The sequence below is a fragment of the Sminthopsis crassicaudata genome, chromosome 5 (genome assembly GCF_048593235.1).
Source record: "Sminthopsis crassicaudata isolate SCR6 chromosome 5, ASM4859323v1, whole genome shotgun sequence".
NCBI classification, from domain to species: Eukaryota; Metazoa; Chordata; class Mammalia; order Dasyuromorphia; family Dasyuridae; genus Sminthopsis; species Sminthopsis crassicaudata.
The window spans coordinates 52,382,373-52,401,387 of record NC_133621.1 but is presented as its reverse complement, the minus strand read 5'-3'; the positions used below and the strand labels follow the sequence as shown (position 1 = coordinate 52,401,387).

Sequence of the window (19,015 nt, the reverse complement as noted above, 5' to 3'; positions counted from 1 at the left end):
TACACAGTAAGGGGGTGTTGTAAAGAAAGATCTGTGGAAAATCAGGAGTGAAATCTGGAAATAAATGAAGATTCCTAAATGAAGATTCTGACAACCAGCTGAAGGGCTAGAGGGTATGTCCAATGTGAAGAATCCAGGATGGAGTAAGCTTAAGAACTTTTTAGAGGATAGTAGATGACCTTCGATGGAGAGTGAGGAAGAGGACCTAGGGAGGAAAATAAGAGAATTTACTCCCTTCCTACTTCTTCTCCTACTGGGATGAAAAGTCAAGAGGAGAATTCCAATCAAAATGATAGATACAGGGAAGTTGGTCTCAGGACTTAAAATATTCAGAACAGCAATTATCTTTAAGGAATAATAAAAATGCAATATTATCTCCAAAATTCTATTCTAATATAGTGAAAATAAATTGTCTTTTCCTCTGTTACAGCATGTGGTGGCGTATTCAACTCATCCATTGGCGTCATTAAAAGCCCAGCCTATTCACGAGCCAACTACCCCAATGATTTGGAGTGTTCCTACCTCATCACTGTTACAGATGGCAAAGTGATAGCTCTCAAGTATGTAAATATATCCCTTAAGAAAATAATTTTAAGATTAGTATTTTAATGTGGTCCTCTATTGACAAAAGAAAAAGAAATCCCATCAACATTACAGTGGGGTAAAAGAGACCTAGCTATTCTGAAGAATGAAATGAAGTGTTATCTAAATCTTGCAATAGATCTTTAAAGCTGTGAAATGGGTATTTATTGTTGACTCACAGAGAACACTAATTAGGACTGAAAAATAGCTGTCTGTCTAGTTCAAAACGTTTGTGATTTCTGTAAAGGCAGCTTGTTATAATTGCTTCAATAATCATAACAGAGATAGATGAAGAGCCTTTGTGAAGCATTATTTGTTAATGACTCAAGATCCTGTTCAATTATTGCTTTATCAGGCATTTTCCATCAACTTTATGATTCTTCGGAGTTTCCTTTTTTCTTTGCATTTTGCCATGAATTAAGATCACACACAAGTGGTCTGCTCTTCTAAATGCATAAAGTGCAAGATAAGATTCACCAATAATTGATTCATACACTTAACCAATCATTCATTAAGTACCCAGGGAACACTGTCAGACACTGGTGGAGATCAAAATTTAGTAAGACACAGCCCTTCCCTTTCCTCATGGTGCTTCCTTTCTGGTAAAGAGATGAGATGCTAGAACATGATTAGCAAGGGGATAGAACACGGTAAGTGCATAGGAGAGCTTTGAAAGAAAGAAGCGGGTCAGATGCTAGGGAGAAGGGTCAAGTGAAGGATTGTGGATTTAGTTCAAAGTCATGGAGCCGAACTTGAAATTCCAGGCTCTTCCCACTGGATCGTGCTTCAGAGAGAAAAAGCCCTTGAAATCGGGCTTTGAAGGATGGCAGGAGAAAGAAGAAAAGAAAAAATATTTTAGGCATAAGGAACAGTATGAACAAAAGCATGAGGATAGCAGAGCACAACGTGTATTTGTGTTACACAGAATAAGCCAGTTTAACTGGAATGTAGTTTTTGTGTGAGAGAGAAAGAGATAAGTCTGAAAAGAGAGGGTAATAGTAAAAGAAGGGCCTTAAATGTCAAATGAAGGCTATATACATTTGTTTATCCAGGGCAATGTTACTCTAGCTACTGTAACACCCACCATCTTGGATTTTGTAGAATATTCTAAATGTAGGTGCAATTCACTGCACACAAAAGGATTTTGTGCGACTGCCATTTAAAAGGAGTAATGGCTAGATAGACAGCCCCATACATCCACACACCTGCAGTAATTCATTGGCCTAAACTATATTTACTTAGATCAAAACCTCACTCGGATTTCTACATGTGACTTTACATCTGAGAAAAATCTGATTGTGTTCAAGCGCATTTCTTGTGCACCCCATTTAGAGCAGATTGAAAAACAGATGTACTCAAGGCCCAAGCAGGCGGCTTCCTCAAAGGCCTGGGTAAGGATGAAGGAAAAGGGGCCACAGGGAGCAAAACCAGCTCCCTGTAGGTACTAATGAAGGACAGATGCACTTAGTGACACCTTTCTCTCTCTCTCTCTCTCTCTCTCTCTCTCTCTCTCTCTCTCTCTCTCTCTCTCTCTCTCTCTCTCTCTCTCTCTCTCTCTCTCCTCCCTCCCTCCCTCCCTCCCTTTTTTTCTCTCCTCACCTCTTTCTCTCTCTTCTCTCTTTCTTTCTTAATTTTTTCTTTCTTTCTTAATTTCTTCCTTCTTTCTTTCTTTCTTTCTTTCTTTCTTTCTTTCTTTCTTTCTTTCTTTCTTTCTTTCTTTCTTTCTTTCTTTCTTTCTTTCTCTCTCTCTTTCTCTCTCTCTTTCTTTCCCTCTCTCTCTGTCCCTCTTTGTCCTCCTCTGTCTCTTTCTCTCTGTATCTCTTTCTCTCCCTCCCTCCCTCCTCTCTCTCCCTCTCTGTCTCTGTCTTTGTCTCTTTCTCTGTGTATCTTTTTCTGTCTCTCTCTTTCTTTTTCTTTCTCTTCCTTCCTTTCTTCCTCTCTCCCTCCTTCCTTCCTTTCCTCCCTCCCTTCCCTTTTCTCTCCCTCCTCTCTCTCCTTCCCTCCCTTCCTTCCTTTCTCTTTTTTTCCCTCCCTCCCTCCCCCTCTCTCTTTTTCTCCCTCCCTCCCCATCTCCTTTCCTCCTTCCCTCCTTCCCTCTTTCTCTCACTTTCCCTCTCACTCTCTTCCTCTCTCTCCTTTCTTCCCCCATCAATCACACAGCTTTTGCATCTAGTTAGCTGCCAAGTCTATTTTAAATTCTCTTTTGCCAGGATCTCATGCATCTTTTCTGTGACCAAAACCATTACAGTTCAGGTTCTTTCTTCTCCCTAATTATTCCTATTTTTGTTCAATTGTTTCAGTCTGGTCTGACTCTGTGACACCACTTGGGATTTTCTTGGCAAAGACACTGCAATGGCTTTACACTTCCTTCTCTAATTTATTTGACAGAACAGAAAACAGAGGCAAACAGGTTTAAGAAACTTGCTCAGAGTCACACAGCTAGTAGTATAATTCAGATTTTTACCTGTCTTTACTTAGATTATTGTAATTGGGGCAGCTAGATTGTGCAGTGGATAGAGTCCTGACCCTGGAATTAGGAGCACTATTGTAATAACTCTTACTTGTAAACTCACCTCCAGTTACTTCCCACTCAAATCTATAAACAGTGGATTTTCCTAATGCACCACTCCCTCTCACAAATTATGGATCTCCTGTACTCAAAAATTTTTAATTGCTCAGAACTGCCCACAGAACAAAGCTCAAAATCTTGATCCAGGTATTCAATATTCTTCACAATCTGACTCCAACCTACTTCTTCAATTTCATCTCATACCATTTCATTTCACAAGCATTTGGGAAAGTGGACAAATCTTTCTAAGTACAGTAAAAAAAAAGTCAAAAAGAGAATAATCCAAACATTAAATCTTTTCCAAAATAAATAACAGAAGTATAGATAACAATCCATCGTGACCTTCTCAAACTTGATGTCTTCTGTCCATGTCATCTCTTGTCCATCCTTGACAGGGCTTCCACCTAGCATCTTTAAGATGGTCCTCTCGAGCTCCTGACATTATATAAGTACAAGAGGAGCACAAAAGCTAGCTGCACTCTTGCTACATGACCATCCTATCTTATTTTCTGATCATAGATCTATTACCTGATTCTTACTTTCATAAAATCTGTACATGCTTGTGTGGCTTGTGTGGGATCTATGCTACAAATCTCACTGTGAAAACTTTCATTTCCACAGGTTTAATGCTTTTAATGTGGCCATTTCGCCCTCCTGTTCTAAAGACTACTTGGCCGTATATGATGGCCCAAATATCAGTGCTCCACTTCTTGGCACATTCTGTGGGTCAGTGCTTCCACCAAATATCAAAAGTACCAACAATAGCTTGTTTCTGGTATTCAAGACAGATTTCTCTGAAACAGCAAAAGGTTGGACGTTATCTTTCAGAGAGACATTAGGTAAGTATGATATCTGTCATCCATACTCATTCGCCATATCTATTTTTATTGACTACCTGCCAATCTTTCTTTGTTGTTGTTTAAGTTTTTTTTTTAACTTTTTATTTTCAAAACATATGCACGGATAATTTTTCAACATTGAGCTTATATATAAACATAACCTTGTGTTTCAGATTTTCCCATCCTTCCCCTCATCCCCTCCCATAGATGGCAAGCAATCCAATATATGTTATACATGTTAAAATATATGTTAAATCCAATATATGGAAACATATTTATACAGTTCTTTTGCTGCACAAGAAAAATCAGATAAAAAAAAAAAGAAAATGAGTAAGAAAACAAAATTCAAGTGAAAAAATATCAAGTAGAATGAGAATGTTATGTTGTGATCTTTGTTTTTGAAAAAAGAATTGAATGCAATTCATATCTATTGGGACACTTAGGAAAGTACAATTCAAAGCTACACTGAAGGCAACAGCAAGATGTATTTATTAAGTGTCTACTTTGTGATAAACACTTAGGACACAAAGTAAAAAAAAAAATCTTCTGCCGTCAAGGAGCTCACATTCTGATGTGGGAGATGACATGCAAACAACTACATACATACAAGATAAGTGGTAGTAGCAAATTCATATGGGTTCTTTTCAATTATTCATTGGATTTGTGCATAATCCACCCTTAGCACAGTGGCTGGTACTAGGAGGTATTCTTCCCTTCTCCGGAACAAAATGTAATTAAATTTGGGGAGCAATAAGAAATTATGAAAGGGAGAATTTCAGAAGAACCCAGATGAATAAATCAATGAGCATTTATCACTATGTTCCAGGCTCTAAATGCTAGGGTTGCAAAGAAAAACCAAAAGACTTTTACCTGAAGAGACTTATATGAATTGATACTGTGTGAAGGGAGAAGAACCAGGAGAAAAACATATAGTACCAACAGGGATGCAAAGGCAGACACCTTTCCACCTTCCTTTCATAACAATTACAACTCTTCCATGCATTTTCATTCTGAGTGATTTCTGTGTCTGTTTTTTCATGAATCTCAACTGTTGGGCTAGAAACTTATTCAAACTGACCTTCCTTCTCTTTCTTCTTTTTTTCCCTCTTCCTCCTTCTCCATCTCCTTCTACTCATTTTTCCTTCTTTTCTTCCTCCTTCTCTTCCTCCTCTTCTTCCTCTTTCTTTTCTTCCTCCTATTTCTGTGACACAATTGGCAAATGTTTGAGATGAGATTTGAACTCAGGTACTCCTGACTCTGAGACCAGTATCCTATGCACTGAACCGCCTAACTGGCCCACCTCTGTTATCTTTTGCCCTCTCTTCAAGATGAGCCTATCATTTTCAGAGCATGCCTACATGATTTCTTGGATACGTTATTGTTGATAATATATATATATATATATATGTATGTATATATATATATATATACACACACATATATGTATATATATATTTATGTATGCATACACACACACACACACACACATATATATATATATATATAGTGGATTATTTGTACTTATGCATCTTTCCATTGCCCTTAATTTTGATGTTTCTGCATTTTCACTAGGAATTAGCACTAGAAAAGACCTTGTTTTTGCTGAAAATAAGTAAGATGTTGGGAGGTCATAAGGTAACTTTCCCATGAAGTTACAATTTGTCAGGATTCAATCTCAGGACCCTAGGAATCCATTTTCCATTAAAAATTTCAAAATAGGTTTATAAGTGCACTGCTCAAATTATTCTACCTATTTGTAAGTGTTGTACAAAACTATAGGTACCACTTTGGAGTGCAATGTAAGGGAATATCTTAGTATATACTTCTCCCAATTTTTCTGTCTTAGATAGCAAGTAAAAAACCATAGCATCTAAGTAGCATAATTCAGAATCTCTATAAGACCCACAATAAACTTTTAAAACCATGGAAGATTTTTTAACAGGGTAGAAGACTTTGCTATGATAAGAAGTTCTGCAATCAATCTGATAGAATTACAGAGTATTGGCCATTATATTAAGACAATAAATTGGACTCTGAAAACGTCTAATGATTGTCTGCTTTAAGTCTGAGCTTGGGCTAAACAGAACAACCATGTTCTGAGATGATTGACTTGGAGAGTCCTTTGAGAACAAACTCTGGAGGAAGAATTGAGCTCTTGCAGACTTGCACAGATAACCATGGGGGTGCGAGAGAGTGGCGAGGACGTCTATAGATTTTCTGTCCTTTTTCATGTTTGTAGCAATTATAGGGAAGGTAAATTAAGGCATGGAGAGACTCAAGACAGATAGACCCATGGAGTCTGCTGTTTAAAGAGCATTCTTCCTCCCCTCTTAGTTCAGATCCAGATCACGATCACATCTCACTTGGATAATGGTAATAGACCTTTATCTGGTCTCCCCTCTTGGATCGATCCTCCACACAGCCAATGATTCCTAAAGCACAAATATGTCATTCTTCTACTCAATATACACTCTTGTGACTTCTCATTCCTTTTAGCATCAAATACAAACTCCTCTGTGACATTAAAACTCTTCCTAACCTGACTCTGACCTCCCTGTTCAGTTCTGTTATATATTCCTCTCCCAGCAATGTCTTGTTCAGCCAAAAGACCTTTCCTTTTGTTCTTCCCACACACGATTTCATCTCCCACCTCCATGCTTCTGCACAGGCTGCCTCCCATTCCTGAACTCGCTCCCTTGTCTCTGTGCATTAGAATTCTCATTTTCCTTCAAAACTCGACTTGTGTGCCCCCTTTTCTGAGACCCCCTCTCTTGACACCCCCTTTCCCCAGCTGCTAGTGTCTGCCCCTAGAATCGACTCTGATTTATCAGATATTGTGCGTTTTGTAAATGTGCTCTCTCCTATTAGAACATAAACTTCTGGAAGGCAGAAATGATCTCATGTCTGTCTTTGTTTCTCCAAGGCTGAGCTCTCTAACACATGGTATCTGCTTCAGCAAATGCTTATTGATGGATCCCTTTGAAATCAATCAATGGGCATGGACTTTCCTTAATTTCCTTTTTTCCTGGCTGGTGCTCAGATGGCTACTGAAGTGTTTGGAGCAGCCTCTGCCAGCTTGGGCAGTTTGCACAATACTTCAGAAGTTCCCCTGAGTTTCCCAGCTTCATTAACTTGTCATTTTCTGAGTTACCATGAAGACATTCTCAGGTTTTACTGAGATTGTTCAGAAAAAGGAAAAAAAATCTTGCCCTCCCAGAGACATTGTTGAAGGCTGAGTCATTGGACTGCTACAGTCAATTACTGTTTTCCATTGGTCACAGTCAGAGCAAAGGCTCCGAGGAGGAGAAGGAGAAGTGGAATTTCATGACTTGCCAGCACTGGGCTCCCCCAGCTCTCCCAGCCACGACTTTTAGCTTCTTTTCACTTGACTGAATGGTGCAGGGAGCCCCGACATGGTTTAAAAGTATATTGTGTGAAATGTTTCCCTCTGAGTGTTCATCGAAAATGTGTTAACCTTCTTTGTTTCTCATCATTTTTTTCTCAATAAAAAACCCAACTCTTATTTAGAGCTTTCTCTTATAATAATGCTAAGATGATTTACCACTCAATTGGACACAACCCGATTTCTAATTTTTTATGTATGTGAAACATCAGGTCTAGTTTTACTTCTAGGATTTATCTCGTCTTTTAGCTCTGGGTCTGGCTAAGGGAATCTGATTTGGCTAATAGGATTCACAGCCTTTCACTGCCAGGCCATCCATTTAAAGCTTCCTTCTTTAAGGGACCAAAAGCTACCTCATATGTCAGCAGCTCAGCTCCTGTGATAAGACAAGGGCCGACTGCAAAGCTGGTACCTTTTAGTTTCCAGGGTTTTCCAGTTAGATCTGGAAGAGAAAAAAGAAAGGGATCATTTCACTTGAGTGAATCATTTATATGAAAAAAAAGGTGAGAGACAGGAATTCTTTTCTGTGCCATTTCATGCTTTGGTTTTAGCCATATGCATTAAATGTGCCAACAGATTTTTCCTTTTTAAGATATGATATTCAGTATTAAGAATCTGGATTGGATTTGGAATTTTGTATAAGGGACTCCCTCGTGAGGAGACGACTTCCTCCAATGCTGACCAGCATCTTCACTGCAATTTAGAGTCTCCTAAAGCACTGAGGGTTTGAAAGATAAAGGGAACACTATAAATATAGTCTCTCTCTCTCTCTCTCCCTTCCTCCATATATATATATATATATATATATATATATATATATATATGTGTGTGTGTGTGTGTGTGTGTGTGTGTGTGTGTGTGTGTATACATTTAATATTATATTTATATCTTTTTATATTATATATGTATTTATCAATATGTAGCAATATATAACATAAATTAACAAGTTCTGATAAAATTTCTCATGCTATTAAAATATTGAGAGTTATGGCCCAAATGATAAAATTGCTGGGTGAATTCAGAAGTAGTAGAAATGCCAGATACAGAAAATTAATGATAAAGGACTCACTGTAATTTTGGGAGGAGTTCTCTAGTGGACTTCTCCATAGATCTGTGTTTGGTCTTCTAACTTCTTTAATGATTTTCTTAAAGATTTAGATAAAGATTTTTAAATGAAATTAGTCAACTTCACGTGTATAAAAATAGGGGAGGTACAGACAGACATTAGCTTCATGAATAAGAGCGGGGGGAGGTTTAATGTACTGCAAGTTTAACATGGGGCAGCTATGTGGAACAGTGGATAGAATGTCAGGGCTACAGTCAGGAAGCCTTGATTTCAAAGGCAAACTCAGACAGTCACATAATCCTGTTTGCCTCAGTTTCCTCATCTGTAAAATGATCTGGAGGAGGAAATGCAAATTACTCCATGTCTTTGCCAAGAAAACCCCAAACGGGGTCACAAAGAGTCAGGCATGATTAGAAATGACTAAACAGAAACACATTTTAATGTGTCAGCAGTGTGGTGTGGCAGCCTAAAAAACCACTGGCCTCTTGGGCTGCATGGAAAGAGACGATGCTTCTATGAATAAGGAGAAGCTTCGGTCCTCTGCCCTTATCAGCTCACTGTGGGAGTATTGTATTAAGTGTTATAGCCTCCTTCATAAGCTGGAGAGCATCCAGGATGGTGTAGACCTCAGTCTGTGTCCCATGAGGATTGGTTAAAGGAATGAGGGCTGGAGAAGAGCAGACTCATGAAGAATATGATGTCTGTGCTCATTTATTTGGAGAACTGCCATAGGGAAGAGGGTTTCATCTTAAGGGGGGAGGGTTTAAGGGCAAGGGACAGAACCAGCAACAATGGGTAGAGGTTGCAGAGGGGAAATTTGGATTTAATGTCAGGAGAAATGTTGTAACCTTTACAGCTGTGGCAAAGTAGACCAGGCTTCCCTGGCAATTAGCAGCCTTCCTTTCACTAGTCCTTCCAGGGGAGATTAGCTGACCACTTATCAAATATAGAGAGGGTTTCTTTCAGATATGAGTAATAATGGAGCATCCATGACATCCTTCCCAGTGCTAAATTTTGTGATTCTGGAATTCTTGCTATAATTTCACAGGGATCTTCCTAAGGAATAAAGGATACACAGTGGATTCTAATACCTTTATGCCTTTGTCTACCCTATACCCAGTATGCTACTTTAGGGCAACTAAATGGTCCAGTAAAAAGGGCCCGAGGCCTCAAGTTTAGATAACCTGAGTTCAAGTTCGGTCTCAGATCCTGGGCAAGTTACTTAACCCTTTTTGCCTCAGTTTCCCCATCTGTAACATGAGCTGGAGAAGAAAATAGCAAACCAGCCAAGTATCTTTGCCAAGAAAACCCCAAATGGGATCTCCAAGAGTTGGACATGACTGAAAATATGGAAGCAACATATAATACAGTTCTTTAAACCAAATATGGAAATTTTCTAGTGTTGGTGCTTATTCCCTCTGGCAAAGCAGATGCAGCCAAGGAATGGAATATAACCAGGGCATTGCTTAAAAAATAGAGAGTTTAAAAGAGCTAATAAGTGTTAGAGTTGGGACTGAAACCCCCATTTCCTGACTATAAATCTGTCCCTTGAGCTACTCAAACAGACTGTCTCATTTTTATACACAATAAGCACCTAAATGTTGGTTAAATCGGGGAGTTGTGAAATTCATTGAAAATGGACTAAAACAGAAGGAAGAGTCATGGAAAGAATGTCATCAGCAATATTGGCTAGGATTAGAGTTCCAAAGTATCAACTTATGATTAAACAGTGAAATATGGGGGGAAAAGGAAAAAGAAATTTGAGCAAAGCGGCTCCATATACTTCAATTAAATAAACACTGCTAGTTACTATTGGGGTAGGATTAAATTCTGAGGCTTTAAACAAATTTTCAAAAACTTTTTATTGTTTATTAGTTGCAAAGTAAACAGCTCTCTCATGAAGTGGAGCTCTGGCCATTTGTATTGTATTCAAACTAGGAAAAAATTAAAAGAGGCCATTATTAGAAGGCATTTTCTTATAATGTATCCAGCTTGATTGGATTCCATTCTGTTTTCCATTTCTTCCCAAGAAACCAGGCCCATCAGAACAATTGAGCTCCAAGGACTTGAGTCACTGATCTTTACCAAAGAGCCTCACTTGGCTTCTCTGTAAAACAAAAATAATTGTTTTTTTTCCATTCATGACCCCCTTTTCTTGAGAAATTCTTACATGATCCCAGTTATGTAAGTCTATAAAATAGGTATACAAATCAAACTGATAATAAATCACAATTTTACAACGTCGACATGGAAAACTCCTATGGGGTCAAGACCTACAATTAAGAAGTTGGAATCTAAATTACTTCCAAGAGTTTAACTCAGATGCAAATTCTGGGTAACTATTATAAATTCAACAATAAGCATTTAAGTTTCTAATATACACAAAGTACTATGCCAGACCTTAGGTGTGCAGAACAAAATCAAAATAGCCCCTGACCCATTCTACTAGGACTTTATAAAATGGAGATCCAATGGGTCACAGAAAGAGCCTCCCTCTTTTCCTCCTTCTCTTCCTCCTTCTTTCCTCCCTCCCTTCCTTCCTATCTTCCACTTCTTATAATACAATGCATAAGGATAAATACAAAGTATGTACAAGTAAGTACAAAATACTTCCCAGGAAGTGATTAGGGAAGCTGCAAGTCAATGGTATTTATTAAGCATTTACTGTGTGTCAACCAGTGGGTTAAGTCTGGGAGATACAATGAAAAGGAGAGAAGGTCAGTCATTAGCAAATGGAGAAGGGTCCTTGTCTCCGAGGGAAGATCTGAATAGAACCTCGACAAGAGCTAGGGGTTCTGAGGTAGAAATGAGTAGGAAAAGCATGGCAGAAACCCTAGGCAGGCTCGGCACTGGGAGCTGGACTATTAGATATAGGAAGTAACAATCTGGCTGGTTTAGCTGGATGCTAGAACACCTGACATCTTGTAACTGAAATGATGTGGAAAGATAGGCGAGTCAAATTGTGAAGTTTGTTCTGACTTTAATTGTCAAATGAAGGATTTGCTCCCCCAGCCACCCGGTGCACCAGTGTGCGTGTGTATGTGTGTGTGTGTGTGTGTGTGTGTGTGTGTGTGTGTGTGTGTGTGCACGTGTGTGTGTGTGTGTGTGTGTGTCTGTGTGTGTGTGTGTCTGTGTCTGTGTCTGTGTTCAAGGAGCCAGGAATGAACCCCGCTGGAGTTTCTTGAGGAATGGAGCTCTGTAGTCAAACTGGCATTTGCAGAATCACAATTTGTGAGGGACATGGATCAGGAAGGGCAGCCTGGAGACAAGTAGCCTAATTAGGCAATGAGAGCTGATAAAGGCCTGCACTAGGGTGGCCCCCCTGGGCCCAGAGCACAGGGGAAAGTGGATCAGACACAAAATGTTAACACTGCCATTTTGGGCAAATGGTTTCTTATGACTCTGGGAATACCTTTGTGTGTACTAGAGAAATCAGATTCCTCCTCCTTCTGTTGGCTATGAAGTGATTTGAGGAATGCTTCAGTCCTAACCCACCTGATGCTTGTCACTCGGTTCCATAGTTGTGATCCATTTTGATCAGAAAAAAACCCTTCTTTTTTATAATTTTTTTTTGTATCCAAGTGCTGTGTTGTCTGTAAGTGACCTACCAATCACCATCAGCTTTGACAACTCCCATGGCTAGGATTAGATTGGGGATTTAGAATAATCCCACTTACTGTCTGGGACCACAGTAATTTTATTTATTCAAAAATCATCATTTTGTTTTTCTGCCTCTCAAGTCTGGCTGAATTGGGAGGCTGCTCCCGGCTACAGGCCAGTTGGTTAGGCATTCTGCAGTGCCCCGAGCCGCTCAAGGGCAACCCCTACAAGCCCCCCTCCTGCCCATCTGAGGGCATGGGCCGTGCCAGGAGGGAGAACGTAATCCGAGTAAACAGGAACTCAGGCGGCCCCACAACAGGACTCGGAGGAAGTATACATGAGTCAAAGCCCCAGCAAGCACAGGATTTTGTGTTTCTATCTGGTTTCCTCCACCTGCTTTCAGGAGTATGAGTCAAATGGCAGTAAGCTGGAAGGAGAGTCAATAGGATGAGGGGTCCAGTTCTTCTGGGCCAGCACACCTGGGGAACAAGGATCAGGGGAGTCACGTTCTGCTCTGCTAGAGAAGGGAGTGTGCACCAACAGAGAGGGCCAGCGGTGACCGCCCAGGCTGTTCCATTGCTTTACTATAAAAAAGCATCCTGTTTTTGCTTTTCTATAAAATAAGCATTAGGAATTCCTCCCCTCTAAATTGCAAAGGTGTCTGTTAGTGGGATCAGAGAGATAATGGCAGCTTAGCTCCCCAAGTAATAGAAATATCCTGTATGGCAGAAATGTACTAAAGCTCCTCCAAAAATCAGCCTCAATATGGGCAACGTAACCATCCTAATTTATTTCCTGGCATTATCTCGAACCAAATCCTATTTTTACCTTCCTCTCTATAATGTTATATGGGAAGAAAGAATGAAATCGAGAAGTGAGCTCTGACTATTAATCCGCTTCACTGTAGCAATCCAGGTCACCAGTGTATTTGTTAAATACCAAATTAACTGGGTGATGCAAAGATAGAAATAAAACAACCTTTTCTCCCAAGAAGCTTCCATTCCACTGGGAGGAAAAACATATTCTGCAAAACTATGTGAAGGGGGAGTGAACCCCAGTGACTGAAGGATCAGGAACTGGCTCTTTGAGGAGGAAGCACCAGAAGTGAGTATTCTTGTACCACTGGCTGCTGCTCATCATCCTCCTCTCCTGGACAGACTCTCTCACAAAGTTTTCAGAACCCCCTGTCTCTGTTTTCCCTTTCTCACTGTTCCTTCTCAGTCTCTTCTGCTGGATCTGCCTCCATCTCATCATGAGTAATTCCTAGGGCTCTGACTTGGGCTTTCTTCCCCTTTATAATCCTTCACTTGGTAATTGCATCATCCCTCAGGGGTGCAATTATCACCTTTATCCTGGATCCATGGTGCTTTATCTTACAATCTAGTGTCTTTCCTGAGTTTGATATCACCAAATGTCACCTAAATATTTTGGACTGGAAATTCATAAACGTTTCAAACACACTATATCCGAAATAGAACTCATGAGCTTGCCCCTTTAAAACACTTTCCTCTTCTGAAATTTCCTACTTCTGTCAAGGACACCCTTATCTTCCTAGTCGTTCAGATTTACAATCTTGGTGTTGTCCCTGCCTCTTCATTTTACTTATCCTCCATATTCAATCATTTGCCAAGTCTTGTCATTTCTTTCTTTATAACTTCATTATATATATATATATATATATATATATATATATATATATATATATATATATATATATATATATATATACACACACTTACTATATATATGTACATACACATTTACTATATATATATATATACATATGCATGTGTATTAAAGATATCTATTTATCTACTCATCCATCCTATCTGTCTATCATCTATCTTTCCATCTATCTATCTATCTATCTATCTCTCTGTGTCTCTGTATCATTGTCTCCCCTTACAAAGCCACCACTCTAGTTTAGGAGTTTAGGCTTTCTCCATCTCTCTTTTGTATTATTCAAAAAGTCTTCTGGTTGATGTCCCTGCCTTTACCAATCCACCAATACAGCTGCCAAAGTCAATCTGTAGTCAGGCAGGAGTTTATAGACTAAGCCCTGAGGATATAAAATGAGGCAGAAATCAGCCCCTGCCCTCAAGGAGCTCACAATCTAACAAGGAGAAAGTGATTTTCCTATGGTGGGTGTAATCTCCCTCTTCATTAAACTTTTTGTCATTTCTAGGATCAAATATGAATTCCTCTGCTTGCCATTTAAAGCTTTCTCTATCGTTTCAATTTTCTCACCCATTACACCTCTCCTTACACTCTACATCCCTATCATATTGGGATATTTCTTATTCTTTCCACCCAGTGTTCCATGTCTCATTTCTCTGCCTTTGCATTGGCTGTTTAATGTTTTCCCTCCTCTAAGAATCTCTGGTTCCTTTCAAGCTCCAGCTCAAACGTCACCTTACACAGGAGACCCTTTCCATTCTCCCCATTCCTTATGCCTTTCCCTATTATCTTCTGTCTAAGCTTTAAGTAAAAGTCTACTAGAATGTAAGCTTCTTGAGGACAGTAACTGATTTTGCCTTTATTTGTATCCCCAGAACTTAGCACAGTGCCTGGAACATGATAAGTGATTCATAAATGCTTGTTGATTTATTAATTGATTGATAAGAAATGAAGATAAGAAAAGAGTGCAGAAACAGAAAAATAATTTAGAAGGAGATACAGGAAGTTATAATAATTTAAGAGAATGATGATGAGGGACTAGTCTAGGCTGAAGGCATGTGGGCAGAGATAAGAGATGTTATGAGGGGGAAAAAGAGATTGTGGAAGATTAATGTTCAACTATAATGACAAAGAATTATTTCTAATTTATTAACTTTATACTATGTGCAAAACACTGTGCTAGGTCCTGGAATTAGAAACTTAAAAAACAAATAATCTCTGTTTTCAAACTGCTATGTTGTGTTAATACATTAAAGTATATAGTGGTCTTGTGAAGCAGTTATTGTAGTATATTTTATCATCAAAAAGCCAGGGCATGTAGTTAGGGCTGACCTGTGTTTGAGGTTCATATGATTTTCCCCACCTGCTTTCTCAGTATCTATACATTAGTTTGTGGAAAAGATTGGGGAAAGGAGGTCAGGAGCAAAATTGGACAAGGTTAAAGCGTCACTTGAAAGAAAAGATTAAAAATGGGAAATATTGAAAAGGGCAGAGGAAGTTAATTTGAGGAAGGTCCGTCCTATTGGAAAACAGGATCCCAAGGAATGAAGGGACAAGAATGACATTATCCATCTGTGGAATAAGATTCTACATAATGTTTACGTGTGGAAGTCCTAGCTTGAAGCTTGGAACTCCAAGGGCAAAAAACAGTAGCAAGAAGCATTCTTTAGCTCCTGAACTCCCCAAATGAAAGATAAGTAGCCCTGAAAACTTTCTATGTGGTTGAAATACCTTTGCATGTATCTCTCCTTGAATTTCCTGTCTAATTCAATAGAGGCAGTGGAAACCAAATTTGTGTGAGTCGTAAAGGTAAAAAAGAGGTAACTGCTCAACTGAAGTAAATTTTTATAAGCCATTGCTAAAATAACTGTGTTTAACAATAATAAGGTTATTACCTTGAAGCTATGAGGTAATGTTATTATTCTGTTCATTTACTGTTGTTGCTGCCTCTGCTGAGGTCTGTGAGGGAGGTGAGCTGAAACCCTAAACTCAATTGTAGAAGACTAAACTAAGTTTATTTCCGTCCTTTTAAAGCTTTTTCACTTTCACTGTTGATTAGCTTTCCCTGGGGGATTAATGCCAAAGACAAGGGTTATCTGAAGTTCATCCTTTGTGGATTAGGGCCTTTGCTGAGATGAGGAGCTGGGGCAAAGAAACCAATGCATTCTCACCTCCATAGAACCTTGGGAAAACAGGTTTAGCAAAAGTTAAACACCAGATTTATTAAGAGGAGAAGCCTGGGATTTTATTAAAAATATATAACCACAGCACATTCTAGACCAACCAGAATGAAACGGGAACTATAGGATATGAAAAACCAAGAAAAAAATGGTACAATGGGCTAATCAGAGGTTTTCAAGAAGCCTTGAGGAAAAACAAAACTGTTTTAAAAAAACATCCCTATCTATAAGTGATCTCATTTGAGGGGCATGTCTATATTTGTAAATATAAGCTAGAGAATTGAGGCAATTAAGCTTTCTGAAGGAAAGAAGAAAGGAAGGAAGGAAGGAAGGAAGGAAGGAAGGAAGGAAGGAAGGAAGGAAGGAAGGAAGGAAGGAAGGAAGGAAGGAAGAAAGAAAGAAAGAAAGAAAGAAAGAAAGAAAGAAAGAAAGAAAGAAAGAAAGAAAGAAAGAAAGAAAGAAAGAAAGAAAGAAAGAAAGAAAGAAAGAAAGAAAGAAAGAAAGAAAGAAAGAAAGAAAGAAAGAAAGAAAGAAAGAAAGAAAGAAAGAAAGAAAAAAAAAAGAAAGAAGGAAGAAAAAAGAAAGAAGGAAGGAAGGAAGAAGACAAAGATGGCACAAGAAAGGAAAGAAGAAAGAAAGAGGGAAAGAGAAAGGAATAAAGAAAAGGAAAGAGAAAGAGGAAGGAAAGGATGCAGTGAGGAAGGAAGAAAAGAAGGAAAGGAAGAAAAAAGAAAGGAAAGAATGGACTGAGTAAGGAAAGAAAGAAGGAAAGGAAGGAAGAAGAGAGTAAGGAAGCAGGAAATAAGGAAAGGATCGAGCAAGAAGTGAGAGAAGAAAGAAAGAAGAGAATATGAAAGAGAGAAGGAAAAGGAGGGAAGGAGAGTAAGGAGGAGAGAAGGAAGAAAAGGAAAGAAAGTTTGGAGCAAGGAAGGAAGAAAAGAAAGAAGGAAAGGACTGAGTGAGGGAGGAAAGAAAGAAGAAAAGGAAGGAGATAAGAAAGAAAGGTGCCCAAGCCACCTTTGTCTATATTAACTTTATATTCTCAATAAAGAGTTAGCTTGAATAACCTGTATCATTCTCTTAATTCCTCGTTTCATTTTAGCATGCTGATATGTTCTGATGTAGCATATTACAGATACATAAAAATGAATCGTTTGGCCAGAAACACAAAGTTAGATGATTTGGTTTTTCTAAATCAGTACATTATTACAGTCATAAAGCTGTTGCATTTTGTTGTTGTAATGAATGCATACAAAGCTTTGTGCCCTTGACATCAGCAGGAGATAATTTCACCCAAGATGCTCCTGATGGTTGTCACTTTCTACGCTACTGATCCACCTGTCAATTATTTTTGCCAAATCACCTTGATTTAACTTGTCATGAAAACAAACTCCAGAAAATAAAAAGGAATTCTTAGCATCCCAATGTTTAAAAGTCCAATCATGTTCCTCTTCATTATGTTGTCTGTCTTTCTACGCTGTTCAATATATAGATGTCTCTCTGTGGTTTCCTCTCATCTCCACTGGTCTGTGGCTCTCAGTCCAATCGAATCAGTTTTCTGATGTCGGGGTGTTATTGATTCTTGAATAGCCTCTCTCTTCATTACTATAGCAATTCTCCTTTCCTATATCCTTCTGCTCTTCCTCTCACTCCCAGTTGTCAGTTTACAGAAAAAAACTGCTATCATCAGTATATAAGCCTCTAGGTACCAGCAAGACTTCAAGTCTCCTACTCTTACTGTAAGCAGTATTTGATGCAGCATTATACCAATACAATGACAGCACTAGGACACCTCCCGAAAGCTGATTGTACTGGGATTTAACTAATAATGTCCCTGGAATGTACAAAGTGATTATGTGATTTGTCTCAGGTCATCAAGGGAGCCTGAAGGAGAACAGGAAAAGAATTCATATCTAAACTAAATAATCACTCCAGATATAATAATAATACTTAAAAAGAAAAGTCCTGCTCTCTTGTTATTTTAAATGATCTTATTCTGAATTGATATTAATTTGTACTTCATAAATTTCATTTCAATTTTTATCTCAAATAATTTTAAATATATACAGCAGCATATTAATGCCAAACCTATTCCATGTAAACAGATTGTATTTATTATCCACATTTCTAAATGTACTTCTCTTGAGGAAGTTTTTTTTTTTTTAATTTCACTGGTGTTAATGTTTATTAAATTTAGCTTTATATCTTTCAAATGTTTTATTAGATTATCTTAGCTGGGGAAGTTATGAGGTTTAATAGATAAAATGTTGGACCTAGAAAAACCTGAGTTCAAGTCCAACTTCCTACCTGTGTGACTAAGTCACTTAACTTCAGTTTGCCTCAATTTCCTCATCTCTAAAATGGGAATAAGAATAATTGCATCCACTTCTTAGAATTGTTTTGAGAATAAAATGAAAAAAAAACATATATAAAGCACTTATTACAGATCCTGGCCCATGTTAGCTATTTAGCTATTATTAATATTTTATACTTCAATTCTTCAATCTATAATTTTATCAGTTTATTTACTCCTTTCACTGATGTGAACTTAGTGGATGCTCTTCAAGAGTTGATATAGTTGAAAAAAAATCATCCCTCAGAAGCTAAACTGGGGATAAACCTCTTGATACTTTGCTAGGGCAGCTAGATGACAACTGTGTGCTGGGCCTAGAGTCAGAAAGATTTATGTTCCCAAGTTCAAATTCAACCTCAGATTCTTACTAGTTGTGCTACCCTAAGCAATCACTTAATCCTGTTTGCCCCAGTTTCCCCAGCTGTAAAAATGAGCTGGTGAAGGAAATAACAAAGCACCCTGATATTTTTGCCGAGAACACCCCAGATGGGGACATGAAGCGTTTGACACAACTGAAATGACTGACTGAGATCACTTTGACGGGTTGGTATTTGGGCAGTAACGCATAGAGCATCACTTGATCCATAGGAAAAGCATTTTCTGGCTCAGAAGGATGTGCCAGAGTTTATGAAGTATTGTGATGTCCTCCATGGTCATTTCTATGTCAGTATGAGGGTTCAGAGTAGAATACAAAGACAAAAACATGGCAGCCTCTGCTCCCAAGGAGGCTACCTTCTATTGGATAC

The 19,015-nt window shown here is 38.5% G+C and overlaps 1 protein-coding gene across 2 annotated transcripts in view; it reads left to right on the top strand.

Annotated features, from left to right (window-relative positions):
* CUBN (cubilin) overlaps positions 1–19,015 on the top strand; it is a 290,121-nt gene that overhangs the window by 239,286 nt on the left and 31,820 nt on the right. For both annotated transcript variants that reach the window (XM_074266686.1, XM_074266685.1), the window contains 2 exons: positions 431–560; positions 3,773–3,990. In XM_074266686.1, coding sequence (XP_074122787.1) covers positions 431–560; positions 3,773–3,990 — 348 coding nt within the window. The remainder of the gene's footprint in view (positions 1–430; positions 561–3,772; positions 3,991–19,015) is intronic.